This window comes from Erpetoichthys calabaricus, chromosome 17 (assembly GCF_900747795.2).
Source record: "Erpetoichthys calabaricus chromosome 17, fErpCal1.3, whole genome shotgun sequence".
NCBI lineage: Eukaryota > Metazoa > Chordata > Cladistia > Polypteriformes > Polypteridae > Erpetoichthys > Erpetoichthys calabaricus.
In genome coordinates, this window is record NC_041410.2 from 80,516,452 (window position 1) to 80,533,512 (window position 17,061).

The 17,061-nt window shown below is 39.8% G+C and overlaps 1 protein-coding gene across 1 annotated transcript in view; it reads left to right on the forward strand.

The window, feature by feature from the left end:
- The window catches only part of LOC114667509 (FERM domain-containing protein 5), a 389,463-nt gene that overhangs the window by 337,387 nt on the left and 35,015 nt on the right, over positions 1-17,061 (forward strand). Inside the window, 1 exon segment of the mRNA XM_051920945.1 lies at positions 14,941-15,028. Coding sequence (XP_051776905.1) covers positions 14,941-15,028 — 88 coding nt within the window.

Below are 17,061 nucleotides of genomic sequence, written 5' to 3' on the forward strand. Positions count from 1 at the left end.
ATGTATACATATACATATATTGTGGCGAGTGGCTGGGGGTGGTACCCAGCCGGGATGCCCAGGAGGACCGGAGGAGGGCTTACGCCTCCTCCAGAACACGAGGTGGCGACCGCCCTGGTGGCTTTGGGGACCACAGGAACAGAGCTTAGAAGCTCAACCCTATAGGAGCCCATGGTCACTACCAGGTGGCGCCCCAATGCCTGAGGAGCCCTGGCCTTCAGCACTTGCACCACACCCGGAAGTGCTGGGGGAACGAAGACCAGGGACACCCGGAGTGCTTCCGGGTGCGCAGCCGGTACTTCCGCCACACTTGGGAGTGCTGGCTGAAGCTAATTGGGAGGCACCTGGAGCATGTCCGGGTGTGTATAAAAGGGGCCACCTCCCTCCATTCGATGGCTAGAGTCGGGTGGAAGTGGACAGAGCTTGGAGGAGAGGAGTGGAGGCGGTCAGAAGACAGAGAAATGCATTGTGAAGAGGCCTGTCTGTGTCTGGGACATATTCCACAATATATATATATATATATATATATATATATATATATATATATATATATATGTGTGTATATGTAATATCCCTATTATAAAAAAATCCTGGGGGGGGAGACTAGGGAGACAAGACATGATCTTCTCAGAAGACAATTTGACGTCCCGTGAGAGACACTTTAACGTCATGCGAGACAAGGCAGTGAGACAACATTTTAAACAAGTTCACAGACATCTAACCAAGCAATTGGAATGCTTTTGGCAGACAGACATCATGTGCTCCCAGCTCTTAAAACAATAACAAGCAACAAGCAGAACACGCAGCTTGCCAGCAGCAGCAGCAGGAAGCCAGCAGATGATCCCCCATAATCCCTCCCCTCCCATTTCACAACGCGAGCAGCAGAGATGGGAAGTGGCAATAGGACAGCTGCTGTACAGGCTTTGAAATGATTGACACAAACAGCGACAAGCAGAAAACGCAGCTCGCCAACAGCAACAAGTCAGCAGATGATCCGACTGCAACTCCTTAGCTTGCGTTCAGCCCCCCCTTCACAATGCGAGCGGTAGAGACACGAAGTGGCAAAAGGACAGCTGCTGTACAGGCTTTTAAATGATCGACGTGCAGTGCGACAAAAAGAACACGCAGCTCGCCAGCAGCAGCAACAGAAAGACAGCAGATGATCCGACGGCATCTCCTTAGCATGCGTTCAGCTGCCCCCCCCCCCCCCTTCACAACACGAGCAGCGTTATACGTCCTGTGAGAAAGATTTAACCACACCCGGGGCCAGAAATAAAGGACAAGTATTGTTTTTACAAAAGTTTTAAAGTAAAAGTGAAAATAATGCATATGTAACAATCTTTTTAAATTGTATATCCGGTAAACCAAACCTGGGGGTGGGCGAGCGAAGTGAGCAGGAGGCGGAGCCCCTTAGTGTATGTGTATATATATAATAATTTGGATCCTGGAAAAAATGGCAGATTGACAACTAGACAAATGAAATGTGAAGACAAGGGGAGCAAAAAATCAAAGTCAGTAAACAGGCTGTAGATCCTGCCCACACTAGTGTTAGTGCTAGTGCTATTGTTAGGTTCTGGACTTTTGTTTCCAAGGTCATCTGGCAGTTTTACCTACTGTACATGTAAATATCATTACCAACATCATTGCTCCAGCTTGTGTGCCCCAGCATGGCTTCAGCCAGATGCCACCCTTTGTTTTTGTACATTAACTTAATTTTCATTTTTGTGGACTCACTCAATTTGGCGATGATAAAGTAAAAGTCTTAAAGCCAAAAAAATGTTTAGTACATGTAGGAACAGAAAGGAGTCAGTGCAGTCAGGAGCCCAGAACCTTCAATTTGGGTTCCCATACATGTTCTTTTAACTCTGTAGAATTTGTTTTTTGCTTGCTTTAGTCTTTTATGGCCTGTGCCTCCTTGACTATTTACTTTGTAATTCCAATCAGTGAAATGAAATAACTCAAATAGAACGAGAAGATGTCGAGAGGCAGCTTTGTTTCTTCAGACTATTACTAAACCGCCTCTTAGATCTACAACAGCATGTATGACAAAAATTTCAAACTCGGTGTCATGTTTGATCAAAGACTCCTGTATAGAGAGTTTTTTTTGTTGTTTTTTGTTTTTTAACAAGTGATGTGTTAACCTTGAAAATGCAACCACTGCCTAAATAAACGAGCCAGTAATATCACATATCGCTGTCAAGAGTCAGGGCCTGTTAAAGCCCATTGCGACACTTCCTGTGTGATTTTGGGCTATACAAAAATAAACTGTATTGTATTGTATATTGCACGTAGCCCAGATGACCATGAGAGCATTTAGTTTTGTTATTCATTGAAAATGAACGCGACATGTTTATATCAGAAAAACCTTTTCAGGTGTTCTAGTTTCTGTTAAATGTGTTCTTATTGCTGTGGAAATCTGTTTGACATGCCTTTCTATGATGTAGTGCAGTATGAAACTGCTAAAAAGCTTGTGGGTTTAAAAGTGTGTGTGTGAAGGAGGTGTTTAGTGCTGCTCAGAATGACAGCCTAGTATGTTTCAGGTTGTACATTTGAACAATCTTATATTTCTTTTCACTTGTATAAAATTCAAATGAACTCGGTCCACTAACAGTCACTCCATGCTTTGTCTAGTAAATACTACATACTTTACCTAAATCCAAAATAACTTCACGTCGGCTGAGATGGAAAACCTACTACAGCTTGAAATGCGCGGCTGAATTGTGATCAGCGTTTCCGTTGCAGATCACTTGGGCTGCACTCTAATGGCACATCAAGTGCTGTGCCTACTGCCGTTGGCATAGCCACTTGATCCCCTTGACCCTGAATTGGATTACGTGTGCAGGAAAATGGACAGATGGGTGGGAATCTAACGAAATCCGCTTTGATGCTTTTGTATTTGTTGCTGATCTTCTTCCTGGCTGGCTGAGCCTCATTTCATAAATGATTATAGTGACATACTTACACCGGTACTTGATGTCTGTGAGAGAGGTGCAAACTGGGAAGAAGTGGTGTACTGTGAAAAAACGTTGAAGACGTGCATGCACCGTGCTGGATTAAAATGCTACACAGAGAAACCGAGCCTCATAGCAGGAATGGACCTGCCTTATATTTTTTGAAAGTGCTGGCTGTTATCTGTTTTTCATTTTGTTGTTTGCTGGTTGTAGTTAATCTCCAATAATCTTCTCAATAATAAACTCAGTGAATTATAGTACTAATACATTAGTGAACAGGGTTGGGGGGGGGGGGGGGGGGGGGTGAGTTTGAGTTAAATATAATGAGACATTATTCTTTTGAAAAGGATGATTCAGTATAGATAGATAGATAGATAGATCTGAAGAGCACTATATAATAGATAGATAGATAGATAGATAGATAGATAGATAGATAGATAGATAGATAGATAGATAGATAGATAGATAGATAGATAGATAGATAGATAGATAGATAGATAGATAGATAGATAGATATCTATCTATCTATCTATCTATCTATCTATCTATCTATCTATCTATCTATCTATCTATCTATCTATCTATCTATCTATCTATCTATCTATCTATCTATCTATCTATCTATCTATCTATCTTACTGAAAGGAGGCAACATGCTTACATTACTTCAGTTTTTTTGTGCTGATGTCAAAGCTTAAACTAATAATGGATATCAGAACACTTCAAAGGAAGTGCACAAAAGCAGAAACACAATGTACTTAGTCATTTTCAAACCTCCTTAGTTCTGAACAGGGTTATGGCGGGTGCTAGAGCCAATCTCAGTTAGCATAGGACGCAAGGCAGGAACAAACCCTGGACAGGGCGCCAGCTCATCACATGATCACTGTTTCGCCTAACCTGCATGTCTTTGGACTGTGGGAGGAAACCAGAGCAGCTGGAGGAAACCCAAGCAGACACATGGAGAACACGCAAACTCTCTCATGTCTCATCATATTTAACTCAAACTCACCCCCCCCCCAACCCTGTTCATTAATGTATTAGTACTATAATTCACTTAAGTTTATTATTGAGAAGATTATTGGAGATTAACTACAACCAGCAAACAACAAAATGAAAAACAGATAACAGCCAGCACTTTCAAAAAAGAAAAAAAATATAGTTAGATAAAAGATGCCCCCCTATCAAGGCCCATTCCCCTTCCCACATCACCCACACCCCACCCAGCAGGCATATGAGGCTAATGATGCTTGAGCAAACCAATGAGGGAGGCATAAAACACATGGCATCTCCCAAAGGCCCTGAAAAGAGGAGATAAGATAGTAACAATGGCCATGTGTACTTCACAACAACTAAAAAAAATACAAAACAGCGTGGTGACCTTCGCCTCAGCTACTACTGCCAAGCACAGGGTGTACTGCTTCTTTATCTATGCTACTCCTCTTTCCTAAAATGCTCAACCCCCCCCCCCCCCGCAGGTCTGATAATTATAACACGTAAAATGTAGACTTCCATTTCTGTTGATTAGCATAATAAACGCAGGCAGTGAACTGCGCTGATTACAGAAGCTTGAGGGATGAATGCCCCACAGTTTCGATTGCTTCCTTAGGCGTCACAAGAAAACAATTATGCTCAGATGGTAATGCCGTAATGAGCCAGCATGGAGCGCTATTGTGTCTCATACCCCTTTTTTTGTAAAAGAAATGATCTGAAGGCTTACTGGCTTCACAATTTCGAGATGTGTGAGTCAGGATCTGAAGGGAGGGCAGGGAGAATGGGAGCTGCTGCTGCTGCTGATCCTAATGCTGTGTCTCCTTGCTATGTCCTTGAAGTCAGATTGTGCACAATATGGGGTAAGGAGCAGCTTAAGGATGGAGTTAGCTAGAGACAAGCTGCAAAGTAGGCCCATCTCAGCTGAGAGAATTCAAATTAGTATAAAAAGAATTAATGCAGTTTAGCTAAAAAACTAAATTCACAGACAATATAACAGTACCGATTAAAAAAAATCTAATTTTGATCTTTAGTGAATACATTTATGGAACTGAATACTCATTTTAATAACAATCTGATGTCTTTACATTACATCTCACTTGAATGTGGGGATTACACCGGTGCCATTACTCACGCTCAAAGGTGTGGGCAGAGGCAGCAGCGTGGATAGAATAGCACCTGTCAAATGAGAACAGTTGGATTTCTCCATGAACACGTGAATAAGCTATTCTGTATTAAAATATGTGTATTTCTATGAAATTAAGTTCTCTGAAGTGGACTGTGATTATGATGTTGGAAAAACCCAGCGAGTGCTGTCACCATTTGTACAGTCCGCTCAATACGTCAGTAACGACATAGCACTGAGAAGACCGATGACTTTGACTTTTTGTAAGATGTATTTATGCACATGTTAATTTATTGTTTTGTTGCAACATGTTGTGCAGTACTCTTTAAGCATAAAAACACCCTAAACTGTATTCATATTACCATTTACATTATATAGTCAAAAAATCTGTGGACACCTAACCATCACACCTACAGTTAGGTCCGTAAGTATTTGGACATTGATGCAATTATTGTAATTTTCTCACTGTATTGCACCACAATGAATATGAAATTAAGCAATCAAGATGTGGCAGACGTGTAGACTTTCAGCTTTAATTTAAGGGGTTTAACAAAGGTAAGCCTTCAGAAATTACAGTCAATTTTCACAGAGTCCCTCCATTTTCAGAGGCTCAGAAGTAAGCTTTTGTCAGTCACACGTCCAGTGACTTCCAAAACTATGGGCATTAATATGGAGTTTATGTGGGTATACCAGTCTCCACTCTTCTGGGGAGGCTTTCCACAAGATTGTGTGAATTTGTGCCCATTCAGTCAAGGTCTGGTACTGGTGTTGAACGAGAAGGCCTGACTCACAATCAGCATTCTATAACATTTGTGTCGGGGCTCCGTGCAGGCTGCTTGATTTCCTCATTGTCTTTGTGGATCTGGGTTTGTGTACTGGCCTTCCCCAAACTATTGCCACAAAGTTGGATGTGGACGATTGTCTAAAAAGTCTTTCTGTGTTGTAGCATTAACAGTACCCTTTACCGGAACTGAGGGACCTAGCAAGAACCCTGAAAAACAGCTCCAGACCATTATCCCCTCTCCACCAAACTTTACAACAGGCATTAGACAGTCCAGTAGGTAGTGTTCTCGTGTCATGCGACAAACCCTGATTCGTCCAGACTGCCAGATAGTGAAATGTGATTCGTCAGTTCAGAGCACACATCTCTGCTGCCCCAGAGTCCAAAGGCACTTTACTTTACAACCCTTCAGAAGACGCTTGGCATTACGCGTAGTGGTCTTAGGCTTCTGTGCAGCTGTTTGGCCATGGAGATCCACTTCATGAAGCTCCTGATGCACAGTTCTTGTGCTGATGTTTCTTCCAGAGGCAGTTTGCAACTCCGTTGTGAATGATGCAGCACAGATGTTTTTTTTTTTTTTACGCGCTATGTGCTTCAGCACTTGGCGGCCCTGCTCTGTGAACTCGTGTGGTCTACCACTTCATGGCGGAGCTGTGGTTGCTCCTCATCTCTTCCAATTCACAATAGTAGCACTTACAGTTGACTGGGGCAGATCTAGCAGAGCAGACATTTCACATACTGATTTGTGGCAAAGGTGGCATCTTATAACAGTGCCATGTTTAAAGTTATGGAGCTCTTGCGTCCGACCCATTCTACTACCAGTGCGTGTCAATGGAGATTGCAAGGATACATGCTTGATTTTATGTACCTGTTAACGATGAAGTTCATGATTTGGAGGAGTGTTGGGTGTCCACGTGCTTTTGACCATATAGTGTAGCTTTACAAGCAAGTCTTTCACGCATAATAAAAGTCCATCATGAAAAGGCACATGGTCATCATATTAGAATTTTGTAACTTCATCAGTACTGACAGAATCCAAAATGAGATTATGTGACGTGAGCTCCCAGATGGTTCTTAAAATCAATGCATGGATCTTTAAAGAGTTTGCTTGCACTCACCACTGGAGTCTTCAGGAATACAGAGCATATCTTTCGTAGTTTGCTCTTCGAGGATTCTCTCTTCAGTCATGTATGTCAGAGGTCATTCAGCTACTATGCCCACATTAAAGCCATTTTTTATACTTTTCTGTATTGGGATGGATTCTTGGATATCACTTTGTGTGGTGCGAAAAGAGTTTAACAATTGTTAGCCTTTTAAATGCAAAATGTTCACATGCTGAGAGTTACTCATCATGAGCTGAGCTGCAATTTATTAAAGTAATTATTCGGTGGGCTGTCATTTATGAGCAGCTCTGACTTGGCAAAGGACTGAGCGCTGCAACATCTTTATTTTATTCAGAAGTCCAATTATCTTCTAGTTCCAACCCATTATTCTCTCCTAAATGAGAATATCATGAATATTTAACTCTGCATGAGTTCCTACGAAATCAGAGCTCTTAGGCATTGGACATTTATTTTAGTTGTTGTGCCAGTAATATTTTATCACTTTCTCTTGCATTATGGAAATTCTTTCTACACTTATTATCATGAGAAGAATGAAATAAAGTTCATCAAAGGGCAGTTTCTCAGTCAACAGCTGAATTCTGGTAATACACAAGTGAAGAAGTGACACAATGTAACAGCAAAGTGAACATGCATACATAATCGAAGAGAAGAGAGTGACAGGGTTTGATAAGACCCCACAAAAAATGGAGCCCCTGTGTTTCTTTCTCATGGCAGCAACATGACCAGTTTTTAGAGCGGCTGTGCAGATGAGTGGGAAGAAATGGAAAGGAATTCACAGCTGGATGGTTTGACAGTAATAACAGCTCTGTCTAAATCTCTTTAGGTGGACATTGTTACCAAGATGTCTGAGCAGTGACTTGCTGACAATTTGAAATCATGTTTGGGAAAGTCTCCCAGAACACAACTGACTGTGTTAGCACTGTCATCTAATGGTGGCTTTCTGTAACTGCAGGCATCTGTGTAGTTAAGGACAAATCAATCGCAGTTTTCTCAGACTTTGCTATGGTAGAACACAAAGCCTGCAGACTTTCAAAATCACTGCACTCCTTAAATGTTAATTTACTGCGATTATGACGTCAGACACACAACGATACAAATAGGAGAGATTTGCACAGCACAAAATCATTCATTCATTTTCTGACTTTCTAATCTAGGTATATACAGTATATAAAATTCTTTTCGCATTTGAAACGGAAATTACGTATGACCACACGGGATCACAAGGGATCTACTATCGAGAGATAATCCAAATACATTTTAGTTGCCGTTAGTACTACTTACCTGTTGTGTTATAGCGCCTTTAAAATGTAGTTTACCCCAAACCACTCCAGTTGTGCTCAATATATTTTTACTTCTTAAATGTTAATGTTTTACTGTTTAATAACTTATAGACTACATTTTATTTTTTTCCCTTGCACTCAGTGAGCGAAGCCACTGGGTAATCAACTAGTACATTATAAGAAAATAAGAACAATTTGAACAAAGACAGGCCAATCAATTCCTATTCACCTAAAGTCCGTGAAGTCAGTGAGTTCTGAAGGTCTGTCTATTGTCCTACCTAGAAGTTTACCCCATTTATATGCTTCTCTGTGTAAAAAAAGCATTGAAAAATTAGTGCAAAATTTACAGTTTTCCTCAATTAAAATAATAGCTGGGATTGACTTTATTAATTGCTTTAATAATTTTCAGCACTTCTGCCACTTGTCCTCTTAGTTTCCATTTGTTTAACCTGACAAGAGTCAATTCTTTAAATCTTTCCCCATAGCTTACTCCCAGTAGTTCTTGAAATGGGCCTTCTCTAGTGCCGTTAAGTTTTATGAAATATGAAGAATTGAACTGTATGCCAATATTGCAAATAATGTTTGTCCTCCAGTCTCAGCTTTTTGGCCTGAAGTTCCTAAGTGTCCTGTCCTCTATTCTCTCTGTTAATATTCCTCTTTTATCCATGATGTGTCTTCTCCTGGTCCTCTCTACACTGAATAGTTTCGGTGTTTGGTATTTGGTACACTGTATTATTGAGTATTTATTATTTTATTTTTGCATCATTCATTTTTTCTTTCACTTACTCCCCTGCTCGGTTATTCTGTTGCTACTAAAATGCTAGAAGAATCTCTCCATTGCTCATACTTGACATTTTCCACAGTGGTGTTCCCCTTTTGTTTTTTTACGTTTCCTAATATCCATTTTAAATGTTGATGTCATGGGCTCATAATCCTAAAGACTAATGCTGGAGTTGTTTGGTTGTTTGTCTTATTCATCTACTGTAGATTTCTGTTATACAGTATATTATGGTTATATGGTTCGTGTTTTTTTATAGTGAAACTTAAATTGTGAGTCTGGGCAGAACTTCAGAAGACAATTAAGAAAATCACAAGCAGTGTTTCTTAAAAGAGAACACTGTGAAGCGAAACGCCATTGTAGTTAATACTCTGGTTAGGCCACAGGCGCCACGCAGTGTTGGGCAAATTCAGTACAGGACTGTCTGATGTTCTCAGTGCTGTCCTTAATGATCACCTCCATGATGTGTCGACTAGGGGGGTCTTGTCTGTTGTCTTTTTTAGCTAACCAGAGAAAAACACAATCAAGAATAGTATAAATATCCAATTTAGACTTTAATACTAAGACATATATGTAAAAATGCTTAAATAAAAAACTTAAAAAAAAACAACTTGTACTATTACTGTTGTTCTATTGTATTGAGGATTAGTTGTGTTCTGTTCTGTGTATTGTATTTACCCCATTTTTTTGATACCCACTGCACACCCAACCTATCTGGAAGGGGGTCTCTCTCTGAATTGCCTTTCCCAAGGTTTCTTCCATTTTTTCCCTACAAGGGCTTTTTTTTGTGAGTGTTTCCAGGCTGGGGGACTATCAAAAAACAGGGTCTGTTAAAGCCCATTGTGGCAATCCTTGTGTGCTTTTGAGCTATCCAAGAAATACATTTATATTATATTGTATTCTAATACAAAATCCCAATAACTTGAACATAAGGCCGCTTAATCCTGAGCAGGGTTCTGGAGCCTACCCGAATATGCATAAGGCACAAGGCAGGAACAATCCTATGGACAGGGCACCAGGCCATCAGAGGGTGAACCCATTTGCACACACTAGGACCAATTCAGTGTCACCAGTCCACCTAACCTGCATGTTTTGGGACTGTGAGAGGAAACAAACACCACGCAGACAAAGGGAGAACATGTGAAACCCACACCAGGAGGACATGGGATGCAAACCCTGGTCTCCTTGTTGTGAGGCAGCAGCACTACTATTGAGCCACCATCCTGCATAAATTTATATATATAAAATTCTTTTTGTGTTTGAAACGGAAATTACATATGACCACGCAATATGGAAATTATGTATGACCACAGAATATATTATAATACAGGAACTAATCACTTCGTTTGTGGACGCCATTTTTATATCATCTTAACGAATTGTTATTATTTGTGTGAGAGTTATTTTACTGATATTGAAAAGAAGTAAACACAAACACGCGATCTATCCCATAGAAGTGCACCCCGCGTCGTCCTCTCCCAGCTCTCCTGTCTGGACTACAGCGCTGAGCCGTCCGCCGCCAGGCGCTTTCTGACAGAGAAGTTTTATTTATTTGTCCACGTGACTGTCGCAGAAACTGCCACATTGTAACTTTTTTTTAGTTGGCAGTACTTGATAGTAGAAGAGATGAGGAAAACAGCTTGCCGTCTTTCTACTTTTTAACTGCGGCGAGCTGTAAACAATGTGCGTGAGAACAAAGTGGACGCTGGGAGGCGCGGAATGTCAGGTTGCTCCGCGGGGTCGAGAGCTTCTCAGTTTCGGGCAGCGTCCTCTCTTCTCAAACTGTTTGTGACACTTCAAGTGCCCCGTCGGCTTCTTGGAGAGTGGAAATCTTTGCGAATGAGTGTAATTGGCACCATCGAAACAGGACTCTGTTTGTAAATTACCCTGCACTACTACTTACTGTCCCTTAAGGTGAGTTCGGGTCACTAAAACCCCACAACATTCAAGGTTCCTTTTGTGATGAATTATTTTAAGAAGTAAATCACAGGCATGTAGTGCAAGGTTGTCAGGCAGAAATTTGGACGATCACATAGAAAATGTAATTTCTATACCACAGCAGTCGTGTAGCGCCTTTCACAAGGGATCTACTACCGAGAGATAATCCAAATACATTTTAGTTGCCATTAGTACTACTTACCTGTTGTGTTATAGCGCCTTTAAAATGTAGTTTACCCCAAACCACTCCAGTAGTGCTCAATATATCTTTACTTCTTAAATGTTAATGTTTTACTGTTTAACTTATAGACTACATTTTATTTTTTTCCCTTGCACTCAGTGAGCGAAGCCATTGGGTAATCAGCTAGTTGAAAATAAAATATTGATCAAGAAGTTAGCTACAAACAGTTAACAAATAGTTGAAACCTTAAGGTCAACCAAAGGGAGGGAAAATTTGCAAACACTACACCTTTTGGAAACAAAGCTGAGCCCAAGAGCAGTGCTATCTTCTGTGCTTTCATTAGTCCTTATTCTTAAAATGTACGAAATTGAAAAACTGTGTGAATTGGCACTAATGAAGGATGGCTGCAGCTGAAAGTGTACTGTTCCCATCATGGTGGAAATGGTGATCGTCATTGCACATTTAATCATTTCAGTAATGGTCCAGTTGTCAATCCTGTATGTCTCTTTTTTGAATACGACTCCTTTGGGACCATGAACCATTGCTGTTATGCAGGAGTATGCTTTATAAGGAATGTTGTGCACTGTTAATTTTATTTTGTGTACCACCTTTCCATCCTGAACACTATATCAAGGCACTATAATATAATTGAATGCATAATGCACAGCTACTACAGCATAAGGACAAGCAAGTAAAATCAAAGAGTCAAAGGTGGAATTTGAAATGATAAACTAAACTAGTAGTTTAGAGCCTCACCGACAGCTTAGGAAGCTGCTTTTAAATTATATTGTTAATGTTGCTTCCTTTTGTTTTTGAAAGCTACTGCAGTAGCATGCAGAATTATTCTAATTAGTCATTGCACACTGAATGCTAGACTAGATTAAACATTTCTTGTTAGCTCTGCAAATGAGAACACTGATGCTTATCAAATGCTGACGAAAGGGAATCGTAGTAGCCCAGTGGTCGGTGTTTCTGCCTCACAGCTATGGAGACTCCGTTCAAACCACCCCATCTGCGTGGAAGCCATGTCTGCGGTAGTTTTAATCCAAGTATTCTGGTTTTTGTACCGCAATCCCAAAACAGGCATGTTAACTAAATTAGTGGCTCTAAGGCAGGGATGTTGTGCGTGTTAGTGCAGTACACTAAAATTTGGTCTTGTCTGAAGTCTAAATCTGGATTTGGAAAACTGGTGGATGGGTCTCAGCCTTGAGCACTTTGCAAATATGCGTATAGCTAAGGCTCAGATGTCTTCAAAGCTTTGTAAAATGTAAGCACAGTAGGCTAGTTTTTCAATGAAGTGATTGACAAAACTCAGTCTGGGTTGAATATTGATTTGTGTTAATCTATAATGTTTTGTACATGGTACTGTAATGAATTTTTAAATATGTAAATATATATACTGTATATTTAGATGATCACAAGGGGGAAAGCTGTAAAATCATTTGCATTAAAAATAAATTAATGAGCAGTACAGGGTATGGTTTTTAATACATTGACCTAACTGTGAGTTGGTCTTCCTTTCACCATGAGAAAAAGTTGACTCGGAATGTCAAAAAAACTAACGAAACGATATTTGACTTTAAGAGAGAGAAATCCGCATGTTCACCCCTCATTGTTCTGAGCATAGTGGGTAGAAATAGTGACTGAATATAAAAATCTTAAAAACATATACTGTAAATATAATCTGTGCTTATTTCTCCTCCTAAAATCATATTATTTTAAAGTGGACGAGGTCCTCATGTTGTCATTTAATCACAGTGTGAACCAGTCTGTCATTACTTTCAGCTTCATTGCCTGGTTTAGTGGTCTGACGAACCAAAACTTCTAAAAGCTCCAGCAGATCACCAAGCATACAGCTAAAGAGATTGGGGCTGACGTAGACCAGGGCCATCTTGCCAACACCATAGGCCCCTGGGCATATAGCAAAAATAGCATATATTCCACATATGCTATTTACCCGAAGAATTTATCTTTAAATTCACAGGTCGAGAGTCTGTGAAGCAAAGCTTTAGTCTAGTCACTTACTTCCCAGGTCAATATCTTGTATAATTCCTGGAAATTTTCAGAATATCACTTGTTGCGGGGCACAGTAGTTAGTCCTGCTGTCCCGTGGCTGCAGAGTCTGAGGTTTGAATCTCGGCCTAGTCAATATCTGTATCTGCATGAGTTTTCCCCTAAATAATGCAGTTTTCACCCATTTCTTAAATACTTGCAGGATAAGGCAGGGCTGGATTAACCATTAACCAAAATAAGCCGGTGCGGCATCAAGGGAAGGGGGACCCCACAGAAATTTCCATATACGGATTTACCTTGGATCGTATAGTGCAAAACCTCAAATGGTGCAGCTGAGCCAGGCTCCACAAAAAGGGGATCTGACATTAAATTAAAAAAATTACATACATACTGTATATATACAATAATAAGAATAATAATAAAAAATTAATAATAGAGGTTAATGATCTATATTAATCTTAGGATCAAAACAAAATTAGAATCTGGTAAGCGCCACATGGTCCACTGAGGCTCACGTGATCTTTCTTGTCTTGGCCATGTTGGCTGTCTCGTTCAGTCATCCACTGAGAGTGAGTGCAGCTCATATATATGGGGACACCAAAATCTTTTAAGAGCTTAGGACCTCTAAAGGTCTTAATCTGGCCCTGGGTGATTAGTGTCTGAACATTACCCAGACGTCTTTGTAATGAATATTAATTAAGCGAACTGAAACTACCTGACCAGTTAATGCAATTATGAGTGATGAAACCAGAAACAATGTATCTGGCAAAGATGACAGCAGATTGCCACCCAAGCTGCACAGTTTTCAGGGTCCCCAGCCATCAAACTGCTATTAGCCGAGGAGATTACCAGGTGGTTTTGACACATGTGAACGGAAATTCCTAGGATAGTCAACTTAGCAATTTCTGAGTGTCTGGGTAAAAAGGAGGCTAGTACTGTTTCTGATTAGCTGGTGTTTGGTCTATTTTGGGAATTGTTTCTGAGGGAGTGAGGATGCCATAGCTCACCTTGATGTTCCTTGTGGCCGAGCTTTATGTTATTCACAAATGGGTTCACAGCTGCAATGGAGGGATGCAGATATGCTATGACATTCAAAACTTGTCCTCCTCTTGTCAAGGGATGCAGCATATATTCCAAAAATATACACTATGCCATGACACTACTTCCATCAGCCAGAATTGTTTACAGCCTGCATGATGGATATATGGGTGGTTTGCCAGAGGGATTTATCAGATAAGAACTAATGTCTTTCCCTTCAGCCCACTTCAACTAGACCTTGTTGTTTTTCACTAATTGGAGTAAGAATTCTGCTTTGTCCATCACACTTCATCTTTGACAGGGTTCAACAAGTTCTGTCCTGCATCACTCCTCCACTCAGGCGTTAGCTGACTGAATCACAACAGACCATCTAGTACTCTGCACATGTCTTGCCAGCCTCTCTATGGCCCTGTTATCAATGATCCACCTTTGGCTGGATTTTAGGTGGTGACTTATTCTAGACACAGTTGTGATATGGCCACGTACTAAAATGCTGATACACTCATGCCCTTTCTCCTTAAACCCAATGCCAAGTTGAATGTAAGGTAACTTAAATCTTTATTCATGCTCGCTGTGGAACACCTATACACCATTCACTTGTGGACTTTAAAATCTGTGGACACAATGCTATTGATGATCGAATAGTTAGGTGCAAAAAAAAGGCAGATGTACTCTGTGTTTACCACTCTACTATTCATTGCCAAGAATCTGATTACCCATTTTATGTTATTTATTTATTTACAGTGGACAGACTCCTGAGATGTCCGAGTTAAACTTCTTGCAGAAAGCTCAAATCCTCGAGACCTACGGAGTCGACCCTCATCCCTGTAAGGTAATTTTCTTCCCTATGTTCTCCACATGTTATAACTGCAGGGAGCTGAAGATGTTAAAGGCTGACTTATGTTTAAAAGAGGAAGTTGTGCCTGCAGTGCAGTAGAGGTCGAGGGGTGGAATGAGGGCAGTGCCCATGGATTATAGAAAAGGAACAAGGCAAGAGCATTGAGGCAGACGTTTGGTATTTATATGAGCTTGTAAAAGTCTACATGCTCACTAGACGATCATGTTTTCTAAATGAAATGAATGCAGTGGAGCAGATTCATTGTCTTAAAATAATTTGATTGTCTTTGTTCATTTATCTTGTCCATTATATTGAAACAGACCAAAAATACACTTTTTTGTATTTTGTTCCTGGATTTTTTTTTTCAAGCATCTCAGAAACAAAGGATGAAAAATTTGGCATATTTGGCACACATTGTAGCTCGTTGTAGCAGTGTAATGAAACAAGATGATGGATGTATACAGAAGTGTAAACACAACCTAAAATTAATAAAATTAGACATGTTGCATTTTTTACAATATCTGGTTTTTTTTTCTGTGAGTGGCGTAGTGAATAGCACCACTGACTCAAGAACCTTGTGTAAAGGGTTCAAGTCCCGCCCCTGGGCATGGTCCATGTGAGTTTGTTGGCATGGGTCTTTCCTCCCTCATCTCCACAGATGTACAGGTTAGGTTCAGTGGTGATTCCAGGTTGGTCCAGTGTTGGTGTGTCAGTAGGGCTACCAACTCTCTGTCTCTGGAAATGAGGACATTTGGGTTGAAAAATGAAGACTTTTGAGGACGCCTTTCCCTATGCTGCCATAATATGCCCTAATACTGCCTGTTTTTTAAAAATGAAATAAACCTTTAGTAGCAGTTTATTACTATAATTATGATATGATGATCACAATCACAGTCACTGGCAAACAAATAAGCCATTAAATATTTTGAATATGTCAAGCCTCTTAAATTAACAAACTTCATTCCTTCCATACTTATTTGGATAGCTTAACTGTCATAAACCTGTAAAAAATGATACACATAGTAAATTCACTTCGAGTAAAATGAAAAATAATTTTACTCTTTTCAATTTAGTTTATTTGCATTTATCTACATTCTTTTATAGTTTTCCACTGAAGATGTTTTGCTCAGTAAATCTGATATAATCTGATAAATCTGATAAAACAAGGATATATGTTGTTCAGGTAGTCTGTGAACTTACACTTTCTTTTTTTCTTTTCTGAATTTATGTAAATGAAAGAATTATGTAAATATTATTAAATTAATTGAAGAAGTGACTTATTACTTGATCAACTGATAACTAAAAAGATATTGCATTGATTTGACAGAAAAAATGTGCGATTTTTTTAATTGACTGAACTTTAATAGTTGACTCATTCATTTACAATTATAAATCCATTTTGGAACAACTGGTGGTAATAATAATATTTTCCATTAAAATATAACAAAGCAGTATTTACTCACACTGAAAAACTGAACAGACTGTACCTGGATATATGAAATTTCTTGTTTAACCTAGCTGCTGAAAGAAGAATCAAAAATAAGGTCTCACATACAAAACGGGAAATTGTAATTTCGATTTTGAATAAATTCACTTAGTTATGGTGAATTAGGATTACAAATAATTAAGGAAAGGAACATTTATAATAAGCTGTTGCCAAGAATATAAAGCTGAATTCAAAAGATGAAGTGAAAAAGCCAAGTTGGACAGACAAAAGCCAAGAACTCGAAAGGTTGTTTCTATTCTTGCCAATATCTACGCTGTTTACTACCGGAAGGGAAGTGAAGTGTGCGCACTACGTCTGCAAATGCTGATTGGTGTGCGGCTTTCAAATTTTTACCAATGATAAGGATAAGGAGATTTTCAAATTTTAGGAGCCATAATTCCAGACATTTTCAAAATTGTATAAATTCCTCCCAGACAGTCCATAGTGCATTAAAAAATGAGGACATGTCCGGGAAAATGAGGACAGTTGGCAACACTATGTATGAGTGAATGGGCTCTGTGATGGACTGGCACAATATCCG